This window comes from Hyalella azteca, unplaced genomic scaffold (genome assembly GCF_000764305.2).
Source record: "Hyalella azteca isolate HAZT.00-mixed unplaced genomic scaffold, Hazt_2.0.2 contig3653, whole genome shotgun sequence".
In the NCBI taxonomy this organism is placed as follows: domain Eukaryota; kingdom Metazoa; phylum Arthropoda; class Malacostraca; order Amphipoda; family Hyalellidae; genus Hyalella; species Hyalella azteca.
The window spans coordinates 21,449-38,012 of NW_025933895.1; the positions used below are offsets into that span (position 1 = coordinate 21,449).

The window sequence follows — 16,564 nt, forward strand, 5'->3', positions numbered from 1 at the left end:
ACAAGTGGGTTAGTTTGTTATAAGCACCTTTCACTGTGAGGCACACAAGTGGGTTAGTTTGTTATAAGCACCTTTCACTGTGAGGCACACAAGTGGGTTAGTTTGTTATAAGCCTGTCTCTTATACACATCTCTACGGCAACCGGAACCTAATGCGGACATAGAGCTTCTAATTTACCCGGCCATAAGAACTTGGGGCGTCCGTGTGCCAGCGGCTGACAGGTCTTCGAATTTCGATAGGGTTTCGCCTTTGAGTTGCCAGAACTGGAGTGGTAACGTTATCGCCTTGAAATTATCCTTTGAAAATTTTATCAGCTGCTTCACCTCCATCACCTATAATCTATCACCGGAATTGAAATAATGCCGCCTACCACGAATAAAATGAACCTAAAAGTCTTGTAAGTCTCAAACAAAGGTTGGCTAGAATGTAGCTTTATTCAACTAAATTATCACCTGTAAAGAGAAGACATGCAAACATTAATACCAGCATGTTCCTAACACTAAACTCTGAAATTTATAGGCAAATTTCACATCAACGAGTTAGTAGGAATATCCATCTTACTCGCAACATTTTACAGCCATTGAGTGATGCTGGCGGCCGACAAGCCGATGAGGGTCACACTTGTAGACCTTCTCTGCCAGCTGACGTCAGGTGCACGAGTGCAGCTCCGTGGGGTTGGTGCAGCTCCGCGGGGTTGGTGCAGCTCCGTGGGGTTGGTGCAGCTCCGTGGAGCTCCTGGGCGTAAATTATCTTAAAATTCTCTACAACGGAAAAGTATTAACAACATTAATTCGGACATAAGTGAATAAAAGAGTTACCCTGAAGTAGCTGCGTTTGCCGGCCCATATGGCACATTAGTGACACGTTCCATTAATTGAAAATCAACACAAGGTTTTCCTCTAGAGAATTGAAGGAAGTTAAACTTATTACTAGAATATTTAACTCGACGACTTCAGTCTTGACACTCATATTGACTTCAGCGACGTCTTGACTTCAGCGACTTCAGCCCGGCCACTTCTCGCCTGATAACTTTCGAAATTCAAGTCTAGCATACACCATTTACAAAAAATCCTATGGATTTACATTTTGTTGTCATCATCACATTTGTTTGAGCAAAAAGTATTTAATACTTCGATATTTGTTTGTTGAATAGCCCTGAAGATTTACAGTCAGTCATATCACCAAATTGGTATTTATATTTTTCGGATGTGTGGAAAAAATTTCCCGCAGTTTTACAAGAAGGGAAAGGAGATCAACGATGACCGAGTTACTTCCCTTCCCATTGTTTTTATACCTCAATAGTTTTAAATGGTTATCTAGCAAGGACGCAGTCATTCAACTGATGTACACTAAAATTCTAAGTTTTGAGGTTAATTCATATAATCAATGAGAAAGTTTATTGCACTATAGGGGACGGATTGGAAGGATAGCGTGAAAGCTGTTTGAGGTTCTGGCGCTAAGGTCAAACTTCGGTTGAAATTTTCATCTCATGTGTGATTTCCAATACAACGACAGTTTGTTAGAGATTTTTCTCATGATTATACGGTCTTCAAAAAAGTGAAAGTTAAATAGTAATTATTCTCTTAACCATAGTCAAGTTATTCGGATGGCGAAACTGGATGTATTGAATCGGAATGATATGAAGACAACAAATATGTATTATTAATATGAGGAATCCAGACGATCCATCCAAAGTTTAATCCATCATTATCAATATTTTAATCGTAAGAAACCAATATCATTGCGATTTGTTTTGTTAGATTTGTTGTCAAAATTCTTGGCCGAAGTTCAATTGCATTCAATTTAAATTATGCATTGATTAGACTCTGACATGTATCAGGCGTTCCGCCGAAGCAGATGTGTTCATTCAAGGTCGGTCAAACGATCAATAGCGCCGCCGTCAAGAAGTTGTTTGCGTTCGGTTGACTGGCAACCGAACGACAAGTGCAATTTGTGCGTCAATACGTAGCACTTTTAACAAAGACTCTGTCCACTGCGCTCAGCTCGCTCGTGGTGAACGGTCGTACGAGTCGTGTGGAGCGCAAGTGGAGAGTGTTGTTCAGCTACGCAAGTGGGGAGTGTATTTCAGCTACGCAAGTGGGGAATGTTGTTCTGCTACACAAGTGGGGAGTGTTGTTCTGCTACGCAATTGGGGAGTGTTGTTCTGCTACGCAAGTGGGGAGTGTTTTTCTGCTACGCAATTGGGGAGTGTTGTTCTGCTACGCAAGTGGGGAGTGTTTTTCTGCTACGCAATTGGGGAGTGTTGTTCTGCTACGCAATTGGGAAGTGTTGTTCTGCTCAGCCTGCTGTTCTTTACGATAGATACGCTCGCCGAGACTCGGGTATCTTTTGACATCAGTCTCAGGTACTTAGTGTCTATTTCTTTTGTGTGTATTTATATTTTTGTAGTTTGGCAGAAGTTCTGCATTTATACAGGTTTGATCGAAGACCAAGGAATGTTTTCTATTAAAAATTTTCTTATTTTATTCAATAAGCCGAACAAAATTTTTCGCTTGTGCTGGGAGACCAAAAAGCAGGTTACCAAATGACATTTTACTGGAATACTGCATTTCGAACATTTAATATTCTTTCGATATTATTAAGAGTTTTCCAACACTTGAAATTTGAAATAATTTGGAAATGACATAAATACGTACAAAATGTATCGTAGATACGGTTTGAAATTAAAACTTAAAATTAATCCGAGAATAATTTCAACGACCTGAAGAATCCGCTGGCTTGCAAATTGATAGCAGGAGACTCGTCCTTGATGATGAGAGCCTCCGCTATCGACAGTCTCGTAGCGTCTGAGCACCGCATGACGATGCTGGTGCAGGCTTGGGGCACCGCATGATGATGCTGGTGCAGGCGTCCAACGATGCGCGGGTGATGGTTTCGCTGTGGGCCTCCCGCTTATGGTTCTTAGATCCTTCAGTTTTTAGATGGCATATATTCATACATGAATATATGCATATGCAAGGCCCTTAATATTAATCTATGCGAATTCAATAGTCTTCAAGTGAGAAATAAAAATGAAAGTTTGAGAAATACAGGCATATATAATTGGATATATCGTCGTTCTTCTCAATAAGTGAATAGACTAGGTAGCAAAATATCTATATCTAATTAATACAGCTAATTTCAATAAGGTGCTCATATAATGTAATTTTCACGATAAAACAGGTACAATGTAATCCATTCGTACATCAAAGTGATGTCAACGTTGATTCAATTCCAAATCAACCTCTTATCAACGCTGAAATGTAACGTCAAGACGACGTTGCAATAATGACATTGATTAAATTTTCATATATGACTAGAATTCAACATGAATACAACTTCGTGAATGGGCGTTGCTTTAACGTTGATTCAATCAGAAAATGCGCGCTGAGAAGAGCGTTCAGGTTAAGTTTTTCAGCGATGTCGTTTCAGTTACGTCTTGTTTTGTTCATGTAATTGCGTCTTGTTGTTTTGTGTCTTCTTTCTTGCACGGACTTGGCGTCACTGCGAAGTGGAGCGCTTGAGAAGGGGACTGTTTTAAAGGTAATTTGGGATATTTTTCTTTCGTTTGTTGGTATTCTGGGGTCCATTTTTCCTCTTAGATCCGGTAAGTTTGGGATCTCGAGCGGTCAATTGGTGATGATTGATAAATTTTTGCAGATTATGGTGAAGGTGGGCGATGCGCTGATGACGGCAAATATGGTCGTTAAGAGAGGTTGGTGCCCTTAGCTCTCTTGGACACGTCCATCGGGTTCAGGTCGTTGGGAAGGGGCGAGTGGGCATAGAAATGGAGGGAGGGGAGCGAAAACGCAGGTATTTGATGTGGGTGCAGTCATGTGTACAAAATATTAGGAAGAATATACAGGCCAAATAGTAGGGTCGCCTTAGTTCCTCGTGACACGCTCACACGGTTAGAATGCAGCTAATCCAAATGGGTAGGAGGCTGCAAGTTCAAGTATGAGCGAACACCAAACTTTGGCGAACAATAATGATCACGGGGAATCGTCATCGGAGAGTGCCGGTAGCAACAAGATAACTATAACTCCCACTCTTTGAAAGATGCAAGCATGTCCACGTGCTGAAGCCGCAGCAGCAGTAGTGAAAGCTATAGGGGGTGCAAGTGCTCATGCCTGATCAACGTGAGGACGCAGCTAGATACCAGCTAACCACACACACGCTCCCATGCAGCTAGGACGCGTTCGAAGAAGTGATGTAGGTCCCGTCTTCAGAGGAGGCCTAAATAACACTTACTGTTAACATCAGGTTTTTTGGAATATAACTTAAAAGATATATTTCAATGTTTGAATCATTGTAAGATGTTTTAATCATTGTGAGATGTTTGGGTCATGTATTGAGGTTTGCAGTGCTGTTGCCGCTGACACTGCGCTGCAGCTGCTTGGACAACTTTGGACAACTTCGACCAGACCGACCTGCGAGGTACAACGAAAATGTCAAAATTGTGTGTTGTGTGCACTTGCGTACTGAGCTCAATATGCTACAGAGTTGAAGGGTTTATGCGATTACTCATATTTTGTATCGTACAAGGTCATAAATTGTTCGAAGGTGATAAGAAGAAAGGGTAACTGATATGAACGAAAAAGCATGCAAAACTAATTTTTGCACAATACTTTATTTTCGACGTAATCAAAGCTAAAGTGAAGAGAAAAAACTCAGGTATCTCACAATGATTCATTCTAACGCCTATTTGAATCACTGTGAGATGTTTGAATCACTGTGAGATGTTTGAATCATTGTGATATGCTTGAAACATTGTTGGACGTTTGAATCATTGTGAGATGTTTGAATCATTGTGAAACGTATGAATCATTGTGATATGTTAGAATCATTTATGAAATGTTTCAATCATTGTGAGATGTTTGAATCCTGTAAGATATTTGAATAATTGTGAGATGTTTGAATAACTATGAGATGCTTGAATCTTTGTGAGATGTTTGAATCATTGTTGGACGTTTGAATCATTGTGGGATATTTGAATCACTGTGAGATGTTTGAATTATGGTTGAGATGTTTGAATCATTGTGAGATTCAAACATCTCACAATGATTGAAACATCTCATAATTATTCTAACATATCACAATGATTCATACGTCTCATAGGGTCTGGGCAGGGTGGCCCAGTGGTTAAAGTTCAGAGTACCAGCATTGGAGCAGAGAGTCACAGGTTCGATCCCAGCTCTGTGCGCCAGTTTCTGGTCAGAATCGGCAAGGAGGCCGGGCGGTTAAGCACAGCAGAATTGTAGAAGTGAGTTGCGCGTTCGAGACCGCAAAATGCTGTGTATGTTCTGCGATGTTAAGAATCGGCGACAGGCCTACGGCCTAATAAACGCTGAAACCGCTATTATTATTATATTATTATTATAATCATTGTGAGATGTTTTAACCATTGTCATTGTAAGATGATTGTAATCATTGTAAGATTTTTAATCATTTTGAGATATTTGAATCATTGTGAGATGTTTGAATCATTCCGAGAAGCTTGATTCACTCTGAGATGTTTGAATCATTGTGAAAAGTGTGAATCGTTGTAAGATAAATATTTAGTTGTGAGATGTTTCAGAGGGCTGTTGCGTAGGCATCCGGCGTTATCTGTTGCCCTTATAGCCGTTATCTGCAGCCCTTATAGCTGTTATCTGCTGCCCTCATGGCCGTTATCTGCTGCCCTCATAGCCGTTATCTGTTGCCCTCATAGTCGTTATCTGCTGCCCTCATAGCCGTTATCTGCTGCACTCATAGCCATTTGATTGCATTACACAACACCCTGGACAAGCCAGGTACTCATTTATCAACCAGAGTTGGATGAATGGCTGAGTTGACCATGAGCTGAGCTTCCCTGCTGAACTTGTCCTCAGTGGGACTCGAACTCGGGAGCTGGGTGCGAGAGACAGAGTCTCATTATCTGCTGCCCTCATATAGTCGTTATCTGCTGCTCTCATAGCCGTTATCTGCTGCATTCAATGCGTTATTTTAACTACTCAGCACTATTTTAGGAACAAGTTCAATTTTCCCCAATAGTTTTATTGAGGCGTTTGACTGTTTCTGATTGTTCACCGCCTTAATTTATTGAATAAAATACCGCTCACATGGTTAAATTACAGCACTTCTAACCCTTGAATGCTGGTAGCCTTCTTTAATGCCTGCTTTATTGCAACACTTCTCCCCTGGACTGCTGGTAGCCTTCTTTAATGCCTGCTTTATTACAGCGCTTCTCCCCCTGGACTGCTGGTAGCCTTTTATGCCTGCTTTATTGCAGCACTTCTCCCCCTGGACTGCTGGTAGCCTTCTTTAATGCCTGCTTTATTACAGCACTTCTCCTCCTGGACTGCTGGTAGCCTTCTTTTATGCCTGCTTTATTGCAGCACTTCTCTCCTGGACTGCTAGTAGCCTTCTTTAATGCCTGCTTCATTGCAGCACTTCTCCCCCTGGACTGCTGGTAGTCTTTATGACCTCACCCAACTGGTATAGTCTGTTACGACCTGGTGTCAGTCACTTTAATACTATGAGCGATGTTAGTGTCCAGCACCAATAAACATTTCAGTGAATGGTTGACACGCCAATCAAATGAACTGAACCGTAGGTGAGAGATGTTTGCTTAGAATGTGGGCTGTGATACATAATAATTCATCCGTGTTACCAAACTCGTATTTCGTGCGCAGGGTTAACGGCAAGATGACAGCCCCGGTAGCTGCCCCCAAGTCTGCTTCCAACTTCCAGGAATTGGAAACGTATCTAAGGAACGACCATGGCCATGGAAAAATAGTCCAATGCCTTAGGAAACTTCTGAACGTAGTATGCAGCGATAAGGGCCCTGAAGACACATACAGAGCCTACTTGGAGAGGCATCACGGCAGTACCCTTGAACTTGTGCTGAAGAAAAAGTGGAGGCTCCCACACGAAGATTTAGACAGCAAAACTCCCGAAAACATGGACATTACGCTACTATATGCACTCTTTAAAATTCTCGTCGAAGTTAAAAATGATTTTAGAAAAACCACAAAATTTATGAAAAAATTGACAGCAGTCAGAAAAGTTGGAAACGATCTTTTGCATTTAAAAATATCAATGAAAGATCTAAAATTATATGATGAAGTCGCCCCAAAAATGGCAGAGCTGTTGGATGAAGCTAAGAAGCTTTACCCCTCTTCCATCACTGAGATAATCTCCATAGGGAAAGAGATACAACATGACATAAAATGCGGGTTTTCACCTGGTGGGAGAGATCTGGCTTATAACTGCTACTGGGTCGCCACAAAGGGTAGGCAAATTGTCAATCAACGTTTCCAGGAGTACGCAAAAGAAGATCTGCTTTTCGACGCTGGCTGCGTTGAAAGGCTGGCTGTGTTTCATCAACTCGAAGTGACGTCAGAGGAAGAGGAAAAAAACGAACTTACGCTTGAGCAGTTATTTGTTTCACTGAAAGAAAGAATCGCAATTGTTTCTGGCGTTGTTGGTGCTGGAAAGACCACCCTACTCATGTACCTAATGCTACAGTTTTCTGGTCCTCAGTCTGCCATCCCAAATCATCTCCAATGCTTTGAAATCGTCGTGTTCATTCAGTGCAGGGACAGATATAATAAAAATTTAAAGGAAGTTGTCGAGGAGCATTTTGGAGCTTTGTGTGCGGACATGACAGCAGAAGATATTCTGCTAACTCTACAGCAGCTCCGCGTGCTGTTCCTGATCGATGGATTCGATGAACTCAACGAAGTATCGTCGGCTGTGTTGCACGAGCTGTTGGATAAAACATGGCACCAGGGCTCCCGCATCCTCATTACGACTTGTCCTCAGGCTGTCGAGGACCTCAAGAACTTGTTGAGAAATAAATGCAAGGTTTCAGAGGAGTATAAGATTTTACAAATCTCAGAGCTTCGAAAACAACTGGATTTTATCGAAAAATATGGATTATATCTGACCAAGAGCAGTGATGCCGCACTAGCGATGCGCGAACGATTTTCCAGTCTAAATCCGAAATTGCAATCATTATTCACACAGCCAATTCTTTTGCTGTACTTCTGCTCTATTTATAAAGAGACTCCAGAAAAAATTGACCATTGGAGAAGCTTAAACGACTTATCAATGGACAGATTTGAGCTTCAAAAGATTGTCATGAAAAGAAAGCTGAGCGATAAGGGAGTGAATGACCCAGACCTTCTCATTGACAAAATTTTGAGAGTCATTGGCAAGTGGGCGTTGGAGTTCCTTGCCTGCAATCATGTTACCTTCACCTGTGCCGATATCTTGATCTTGAAAGAACCGTGTAGCGACAAGATAAAAGCTCACACCTCCGTCGTCGAAGTAGGCACTGAAGTGTTCCTCAATATAATGCTTGTAGTGGAGAAATCGCCGTCAGGGACCAGGGACACGACTTATTCTTTCCCGCACAAGTCCGTCCAAGAGACAGTGGCAGCAAACTATGTTGTTAGGAAGATGATGCTCACTGAAGATACTCTTCAAGAGATCCTGGGAGTTGAGCCGACAAAGAACGCAAGGTAGGCCAAAAAGCATTGCTAAGTGCTCATAGCGGCTTAAGTGCAGCGTAAGTCCGATAGGTGCGCGTCACTCCAAATGATGGTACCTTCAAAACATTTTGGGGTACGTTAAGTGCAATAAGATGAACGTAACTTTGCGCCGATTCAAAGGTCGCGTAAGTGGAGTTACGATCAACTTTTGAGTGAGTGAAGCGATTTGTAATCGTTTAGTTACTAGTGTCTAGTCTGTAATAGAGTCTGGACTAGTGGATCATACTAGTGTCCAGACTCTAGTATCATATTAAGGTAAATCCTCTAATTTTTATTCAGAAAAATATCCTTATTTCGATATTTAGGAAATTTTATTAGTCATGCATGCAGAAAATTTTTTTTAGTACATGTCAACAGAAAACGAATCTGACGGGTGAAGCTAAAAACGAATTCACAAAATTCTATTCTCGCTTTTCGTTATGTCGTATTAATCATTAAATACAACTTTTGCTATCTTGAAACGGCATTTGTCATTAAAATTTTAGATTAAAAGCGTCGAGAATTCTTTAAGAAGAGCGCAAATGTTTAAATAATTGAACATAGAATCATGGCGTCATGTGACTCATAACGTAAACAAAGCATGTAAGCCAGCTTGTGATTGGCTGAGAGCCGGAGTGTTTTGAAAGTACGCCTTTAGCTAAATCGGTCGTACGAAAGTTATGAAGGTGCGAAAAGTCGCTGATCGTACGCTAGACGTATCTTCTTGAGCTTAAGTTCAAGAAGTTACGTCTGCGGCAGGTTACTGGAGGTGGTAAGTTACCGAAGGTTACTAGTTGATGGTAATGCGGTAGGTACCAGAGTTATAGGTATCGATGCTTTGAGTCTAGAGCAGTGGTTCCCAAAGTGGGCGATATCGCCCCCTAGGGGCGGTAGAAAGATTTTAGGGGGCGGTAAGGAAGATGAGGGCAGTAGGGGGGCGATAGGGGGGCGGCAGCCCGAAGTCGATGTCAGAAGTTCGAACGTTTGTTTGACGATTTGTACACAACACGTGCAACACATGCCTCCCAGCGATGGTTTTGTCACCTAGATCTGTTTTTTAACCTCTCGATCCTGGGTGTACGTCTCGGACAAATTAACGGCCGGACTCGCGGCCGGTCTCACGGCCAATTTCCAAATTCAATGATCAAGGAATTTCTCTCAAACTAATGAACTTAACTCGATTCAACTTAGTACACGAATTCATTAGGACCTAACGATAATGTTCAGCTCGTGAAAATTGTTTGAATTTTTCCATCGTTTGTTTTTGCCATAGTTATATGGGAATACGGGCCGAAATTCACAGGGATCAAGTAATCAGTTTCGAGTTCGCGAAACTGATTACTTGATCAGTTACTGATTACTACAGAAAAAAATTCGCCTTCGTTTGCGAGTTTTTTTTTCATTTCACCTTCATTCATGATTTAAACAGCAATACGTGTTTAAATTCGCGGTAGGCAAGAAATTTTTTCCAAACTGCTGAACAGATTTTAACGAAACTTAGTATTTAAATACCTAATATCAGCAACGGTGATGTTCAGCTCGTTACAATTTTTTCGTTTTGCCTTCGTTTGTAAGTCATACGGCTGTACGTATACAGCTCTTGGTTAAACCGGCCGTTATAGAAAAGACGGTCGTTCCTCTTATATCTGTATAACTCGCGAACGAAAGCAAAATAGAAAAATTGTCATGAGCTAAACATCACAGTTGGGAGGCTAGGTAATTATATACAAAGTTTCGTTGAAATATGTTCTGCAGTTTAGAAGAAATTTCTTGATCGCCGCGAATTTAAGTGACAAATTACCCGGTGAAATGGGCCGAATATAAGGAAGTGTGAAATCAAGAATGATGGTGAAATGAAAAAAAACTCGCAAACGAAGGTAAAATCGACAAAAAATTTATAAAATAAAAAATCACCGTTTGGTAGTTAGGAATGTATAATCAAAATTTCGTTCAAATCTGTTCAATAGTTAGGAAGAAATTCTTTGATCACTGCGAATTTCGGCCTGTTTCGTAATATACGCGTAACGCACGAATGAAGGTGAAATAAAAAAATTACGAGCTAAACATCACCGTTAGGTTCTGATGAATACATGTTTCAAGTCGCATTGAGCTGCGTTCATTAGTTTGGGAGATATTACTTGATAATTTAATTTGGCGATTGGTCGTGAGACCGGTCACGAGTCCGGCCGTAAATTCGCTCGAAAAGTCCTAGGTTTCTAGTGCTGAAACAGTTAAAACAGCTAAAAAACTTATTTGTTTACTAAACATTTGTGTTACATTTGTGTTTAACCTTTCTCTTTAAAATTGCAGCGTACTAAATTTCAAGAAAGAGGTGTATGTCTGTGGGGGCGCTAGAAATTCACTAGGGAGCCAAAGGGGGCGCCAGCCTGAAAAAGTTTGGTAACCACTGGTCTAGAGTTATGCGCGCAATCAAAGGACTTGGTAACGCTTTTCTACTTGAAGGGTAATTGGCAGTGGAAGGGTTCAGGCAGTTTATAGGGTGATATTGATGTAAGATAACGTACGAAGTAAAGGCCTGTGAACAAATGTTAGACATTAGAACATGACATGGAGTTATTTTATCAATATCTTCAAAATAGAAATGTCTACGCTGTTCGCATTCCAGCGCCTAAATCCAATTAAAAGGTATTCAACGGTTATTTACGCTCAATATACATATTATTAATTAAATATGCAAAATATCACAATTCCATAACAATTCAAAATACAATTTGATTTAATAGACAAAATATAATTCATTAATCATTATCAATTTAAAATATAATTTAAAAGTTTTATTCCTCGTTATGTCAGTTCCCAATTCATGGTCTAAATTACAGTTCGACCTAAATATTTATGTCGACATCAGATGGCTTATAGGGTTTAAGAATTAACTACAATTATTCAATTTGGAAATTAATATTCCAATTGATAGCTAACAACAATAATCACTTATGAGAATCATTTTGAAAAGAATCAACAACAAGTAATCAATTTGGAATTTAATTAACTAAAATTAATCAATTTGGAAATTAATACTCAATTTGAAGTTAACAACAATAATCACTTATAAAAATCAATTTGAAAAGAATTAACTACCGGATCAATCTCGAGTACCTAAAAGAATCAGCTCGTCATAATAATTACAACCACCAAGCATTTGAATCATGTGACTTTAGACTTCAACTTCCTTCCTTCCTTCTATGAGGCTAGGCAAGACCGGTGGTTTTCAGACTAGCCTCTTGGGGTTAGCGTTGTGGAAAAACCTTCTTCTTTTGTCAATAATTTCAGGACAATTCAGAGATCAATCAATTATATCACCATCGAAATGATTAACTTCAATAGTAAAATACAATATTAATATACTCACCCAGTGGCTATTTGAAATTCATCTAGAGCACCAACAACCGAACAGCACACGCCTCAATTTTGAATAGAACCTCTAACAGCTCCCGAGCTCGATCGATGAGGTTGCCAGAGTCGCGTGGGGAAGGTTTTTAGCTTACTCATATTGTATGATTTACCGAGGAATATTATTTATTATTATCGGGCTTAAAACTATTTTAAAATCGGAACATTTTATAGGTATGGACCGGCCGTGATTTACTGGCTTACGATTACGATTATCTTATTTTAGTTTATTTGTGGTAGCTATCGGCCAAGAAGGTTCACGAGTATCGTCATATTTACGGTATTAACTATGCGACAAAGTACAGCTTTACACCTAATAATCTCAAAGGAATTATAATATCTCTCAGCTTGGAGATTATACACTAGAATATTATCTAGTCACTAGACGTCCACTTAGCAATGTTTGAAAGTAGCTGCCCTGGTTTTGAGACAGCAGCTGCCCGTGCAATAAGATGGGAACTATACTCTCCATGGTTGTGCTCTCTGGCATACTTTCATTTAATTTTATATCGGGCAACTATTTCAATAGCTCTACAATAATTGGTAAACCTGTAGCTCGCATTATCATGTGAATTGCTTGATTGATGGCATTATTGCGTAATTCCTGTGAACAATCTTCATCATTGGTCCTGTTGGTGGACATGGCTAGTCTTTGCAAAATCTAAAAATATTCACTGAGTTGGTATAAATATGTCCATCGAAATGATGAATTAAGCGTTTCCTTTAAACTGCTGGAAAACTATGTGCATACGTAATATATACGTGTATAAATACGTGTATAATGGCTTGTTTCTAATTACTGTTGCATTCGCCCTACTGCTTACTATTGTTCTTACCATCCTATACTTACTATTGTATTTACCCTCTTACTTACTATTTTATTTGTCCTCCTGCTTACTATTGTATTTACCCTTCAGCTCACCATTGTAATTACCCTCGTACTTACTATTGTATTTACCCTAATACTTACCATTGCATTTACCTTCTAACTTACTATTGCAATTTACCCTTCTACCTACAACTGTACGTGTTTACCCTCCAACTTACTGTTGTATTTACCATCCTACTTAGCTGTAAGCCGATCTGATGGCATGAGCTTCATGCCGCTCTGATGGCATGAGCTGCATGGCGCTCAGATGGCATGAGCTGCATGCCGCCCTGATGGCATGAGCTATACAGGTACAGTACAGGTACAGTACAGGTACAGTACAGGTACAGTACAGGTCCAGTACAGGTACAGGTACAGGACTTCCTTACTAGACGTCGACGGGATAGGACGTACGTGTCGCGGACAAGACGTACGTGTCGTACGTGTTTTTCTTTGATGACCAGTTGTTAATTAATTGTACAGACTGGGCCTAAGAGATGTAATTCATTGTTTCGGCGGAAAATAAGGGAAGTCAGTAAAAAAAGATTATAATTTGTTCAGTGTGAAAGCGTTTAGAAAACCACTTTTTTATATTTGAGAAAGACCCGAAAAAATAACAGATACTTAGAATAAAATTATAGCATTCAATACGTGAAGCAGTGAAGTGTTTACATCAAGTGTCAAGTGTTTAAATCACTAAAACAAATATGAGTGTTGAACTGTAGTAAGGGAGGGAAGAAGCAAGTGTGCTTGAAGCGAAGGTATTTATAACTTACTTTCTGCCGAGCCTACAGCGCGGTCCGGCAGCCGAGCGTTCCAAGCCTATACGGTCCTTGCGGTCAGAATCTGAGCTCAGTGTAAGGAAGGATATCCAGTGTAATATTGTAAAATATTGAGTGTAATGGAATAATAAGAAATACAAGGTAAGATGGGTAAATGTATTGTTATGCAACCCCCTCTGGATAGTTCCTGCATAATTTGCAAAGAGCTTTGCGATGCGTCTCTGGTACTGCTATTCAGCAAATGCCAGTCATTCATACATGTAAAATGTACTGATTTGCCGAAATATTGTCTTGTTAGGCTCGATCCAGAGCTTCTTATGAATGTAAGAACTGCGTAATGAATTTTTACAAAAATTTCAAAGAAAGCGAAAAAAACTTATAAAGCCATGAAAGAAAAACTTGAACTGGTGGGTCACATGCTCGGTGTTGCTGGCCACACCTCCCCCTGTGCCACCTCCTCCTCCCTTGCAGCTAACTGTACCCTTGCCTCTTCCCCTAACCCCTTCCCCACATACTTCCTCACTCCTAACGCTGCACCTAACCCCAGCTTTATCCTTGCCCTCAGCCCTTCCAGTGCCCCAACAACTGATCTTGCCGACATTCTTCCTCTGAATTAGGCCCAAACACTAGGAATACATACACCCAGGCTACAGCACTAACCCAGGAGAATGGCAACTTAGAAGACGGCTTGCCATCATCCCTTCCAGCTTTTCCAACCCTTTCAACACTACCACCCTCACCATTCACCCAAGTTGCAGATGCACCCTCAAGTAGACCACCAGCAAAGAAAGGTGTTTGCTGGAAGTACTTGCAAAAGAAATGTGAACACGGGAAAAAGGGCGATGGCTGCAGATTTTCACATCCTAGACTGTGCCATAAATTCTGTACCTACGGAAAAGGGCATCCACGAGGGTGCAAAAAAGGTAGGGACTGCGCGTTCCATCACCCTAAGTTGTGCTGGAGTATTGTGCAGAAAGAAGATTGCACGAATGGAAACTGCAGGTTTCTTCACAGAAAATCGCGGAAGCAAATGGAGGAAGCCGACAGAAGAGGAGGCAGCAATGATTCGCCCCCACAGCGAAGGGCTCCTGCTGGACGCCAGCCTCCTGCCAGCAGGCATTCGGTGGTTAAATCAACTGCGCATTATGACATTGAGATCGGGGTAAAAGGAGGTTTAAAATTAAAATTGAAGCAACATCTTTCATGAAACGTCGTACTGACGTTACAATGCAACGTTGAATCAATGTTGCTACTGCGACGTTGCTGCAACGTTGAATACTCTGGTTGAATCGACGTTGAAACAACTACCTATTACGACGTTGAGATCGCGGTGAGAAGAGGTTTAGAATGAAAAGTGAAGCAATGTCTCTCATGAAACGTCGTATTGACGTTACAATGCAACGTTGAATCAATGTTGCTACAACGACATTGCTGCAACGTCAAATTCTCTGGTTGAATCAACGTTGAAGAACCAACCTTTTTTTTCGTCCTTAGCCGGATTCGAACCCGGGATCGCTGGAGACCGCGCAACGCCTTAGCAACCTTGACCACTGTAGCTCGCGTGCAAGAGCAGAAGAAAGAAGCTGAAGAATTATTCGACTTCTTTTAAAATTGAACTGCATTCTCTGGTCATCAATCGTACACTTATATATATGCATTTCATTCAATGTTAGAGTGATTACATTAGTTCCATGCTGGTAAATAGCTAAACATTCAACGTACCGATATCGACCATTTTTCAAAGTTGAAATAAAGTTGTTTTACATCGTTTCTAGTTTTGGTCAGATTTCGACGTTGATCGGACGTTTATTTTTGGTTGTTCAGTATTTCATCCTGAAATCAACATTGATCCAACGTTTAAAAATTAGTGTACATTCAACGTATCAATATTGACGTTACTTCAACGTTGGAATAAGATTGTTTTACGTCCGTTCTTGTTTTGATCAGATTTCGACGTTGATCGGGCGTTTAATTTTGGTTGTTCAGCATTTCAACCTGAAATCAACAGTGATTCCACGTTTAAAAATTAGTAAAAATTCAACGTACCAATATCGACGTTGTTTCAACGTGAAACAAGGTTGTTTTACATCCGTTGTAGTTTTGGTTAGACTTCGGCGTTGATTGGACGTTTAATTTGGATTGTTCAGCATTTCAACCTGAAATCAACATTGATTCAACGTTAAAAAATTAGTAGAAATTCAAAGTAATAATATCGACGTTATATAAATGTTGAAATATATTGAAAACACGGCCGAGTGGGGGTTAAATAAGACAATGTCAACTAAATAATTGTTTATTAATTGACCGCCACAAGAAGTAACGCGTCGAGAGCCGAGGATGGCAGTGGCCACCATCGGACGCGCCTCCCGAGCTTCAGCACACTCGCCCGCTTTCAACTAGATATATGTGTTTGCACTGCGCAAAGGAAATGGATATATTCGTTTTAATTTGGAACGTGAAAATTATAAATTAACAGAAAGTCTTGATTATTCGCATATATAGCTCACAGGATAAGAGAGACGAATCGATAAGGGCTAAGACGACTAGAGTATTATAGCATTTAGAGGTACACAAGAGACACAGGACTTCCAACTTACACATATGTAGTTAATAAAGGCACAAGTGGAGGTTCTACCCTCCATATTGGAGGGACAAGGCACCATGAAGAGCTTCAAGCGAGCCCTACGCGTTAGTTTTCGCAGCTCACCTCCGTGAATGCAGAACCAGTAAGTTCGGTGTCGTTGCCAGATGGTCCACCGGTCCGTGGGAGCCGTGGCGCCAGTACTTCATGCCGTGCGGACGTGAAGTCGCTCCTGGTAGGGCCCAAGTCCTGGATGCATCAGAGATTGTACCAATGTGGTCCGCCGTGACCTCATCACCGCCCGAAAGGTAGCCACCGCCGAACCCCGATCGCTCCACAGGTCTCTACTGCTTCATAGAGACGGGGAAAAACACAAGAAGTTCGTGTCCGACATCTTGACGTCGAC

The 16,564-nt window shown here is 40.8% G+C and overlaps 1 protein-coding gene and 1 long non-coding RNA gene across 2 annotated transcripts; one reads left to right on the forward strand and one right to left on the reverse strand.

The window, feature by feature from the left end:
• The first annotated feature begins 2,092 nt into the window (after nt 1-2,092).
• LOC108681866 (NLR family CARD domain-containing protein 4-like) lies at nt 2,093-8,511 on the forward strand. Its single transcript, XM_018170940.2, has 2 exons — nt 2,093-2,365; nt 6,675-8,511. Exon 2 carries the CDS (start codon nt 6,688-6,690, stop codon nt 8,509-8,511), a length of 1,824 nt encoding a protein of 607 aa, XP_018026429.1. The 5' UTR covers nt 2,093-2,365; nt 6,675-6,687.
• A 7,345-nt stretch (nt 8,512-15,856) lies between these two features.
• Nucleotides 15,857-16,332, reverse strand: LOC125177623. The gene is made up of 2 exons (XR_007156600.1): nt 16,285-16,332; nt 15,857-15,992 (listed from the first exon to the last, which is right to left on the reverse strand). It is a non-coding gene; the product is annotated as an uncharacterized LOC125177623 (long non-coding RNA).
• Between the last annotated feature and the right edge of the window lie 232 nt (nt 16,333-16,564).

What these genes read in the sequence shown, in the direction of transcription:
- LOC108681866 (XM_018170940.2), top strand. Translation starts at nt 6,688, where the DNA reads ATGACAGCCCCGGTAGCTGCCCCCAAGTCTGCTTCCAACTTCCAGGAA.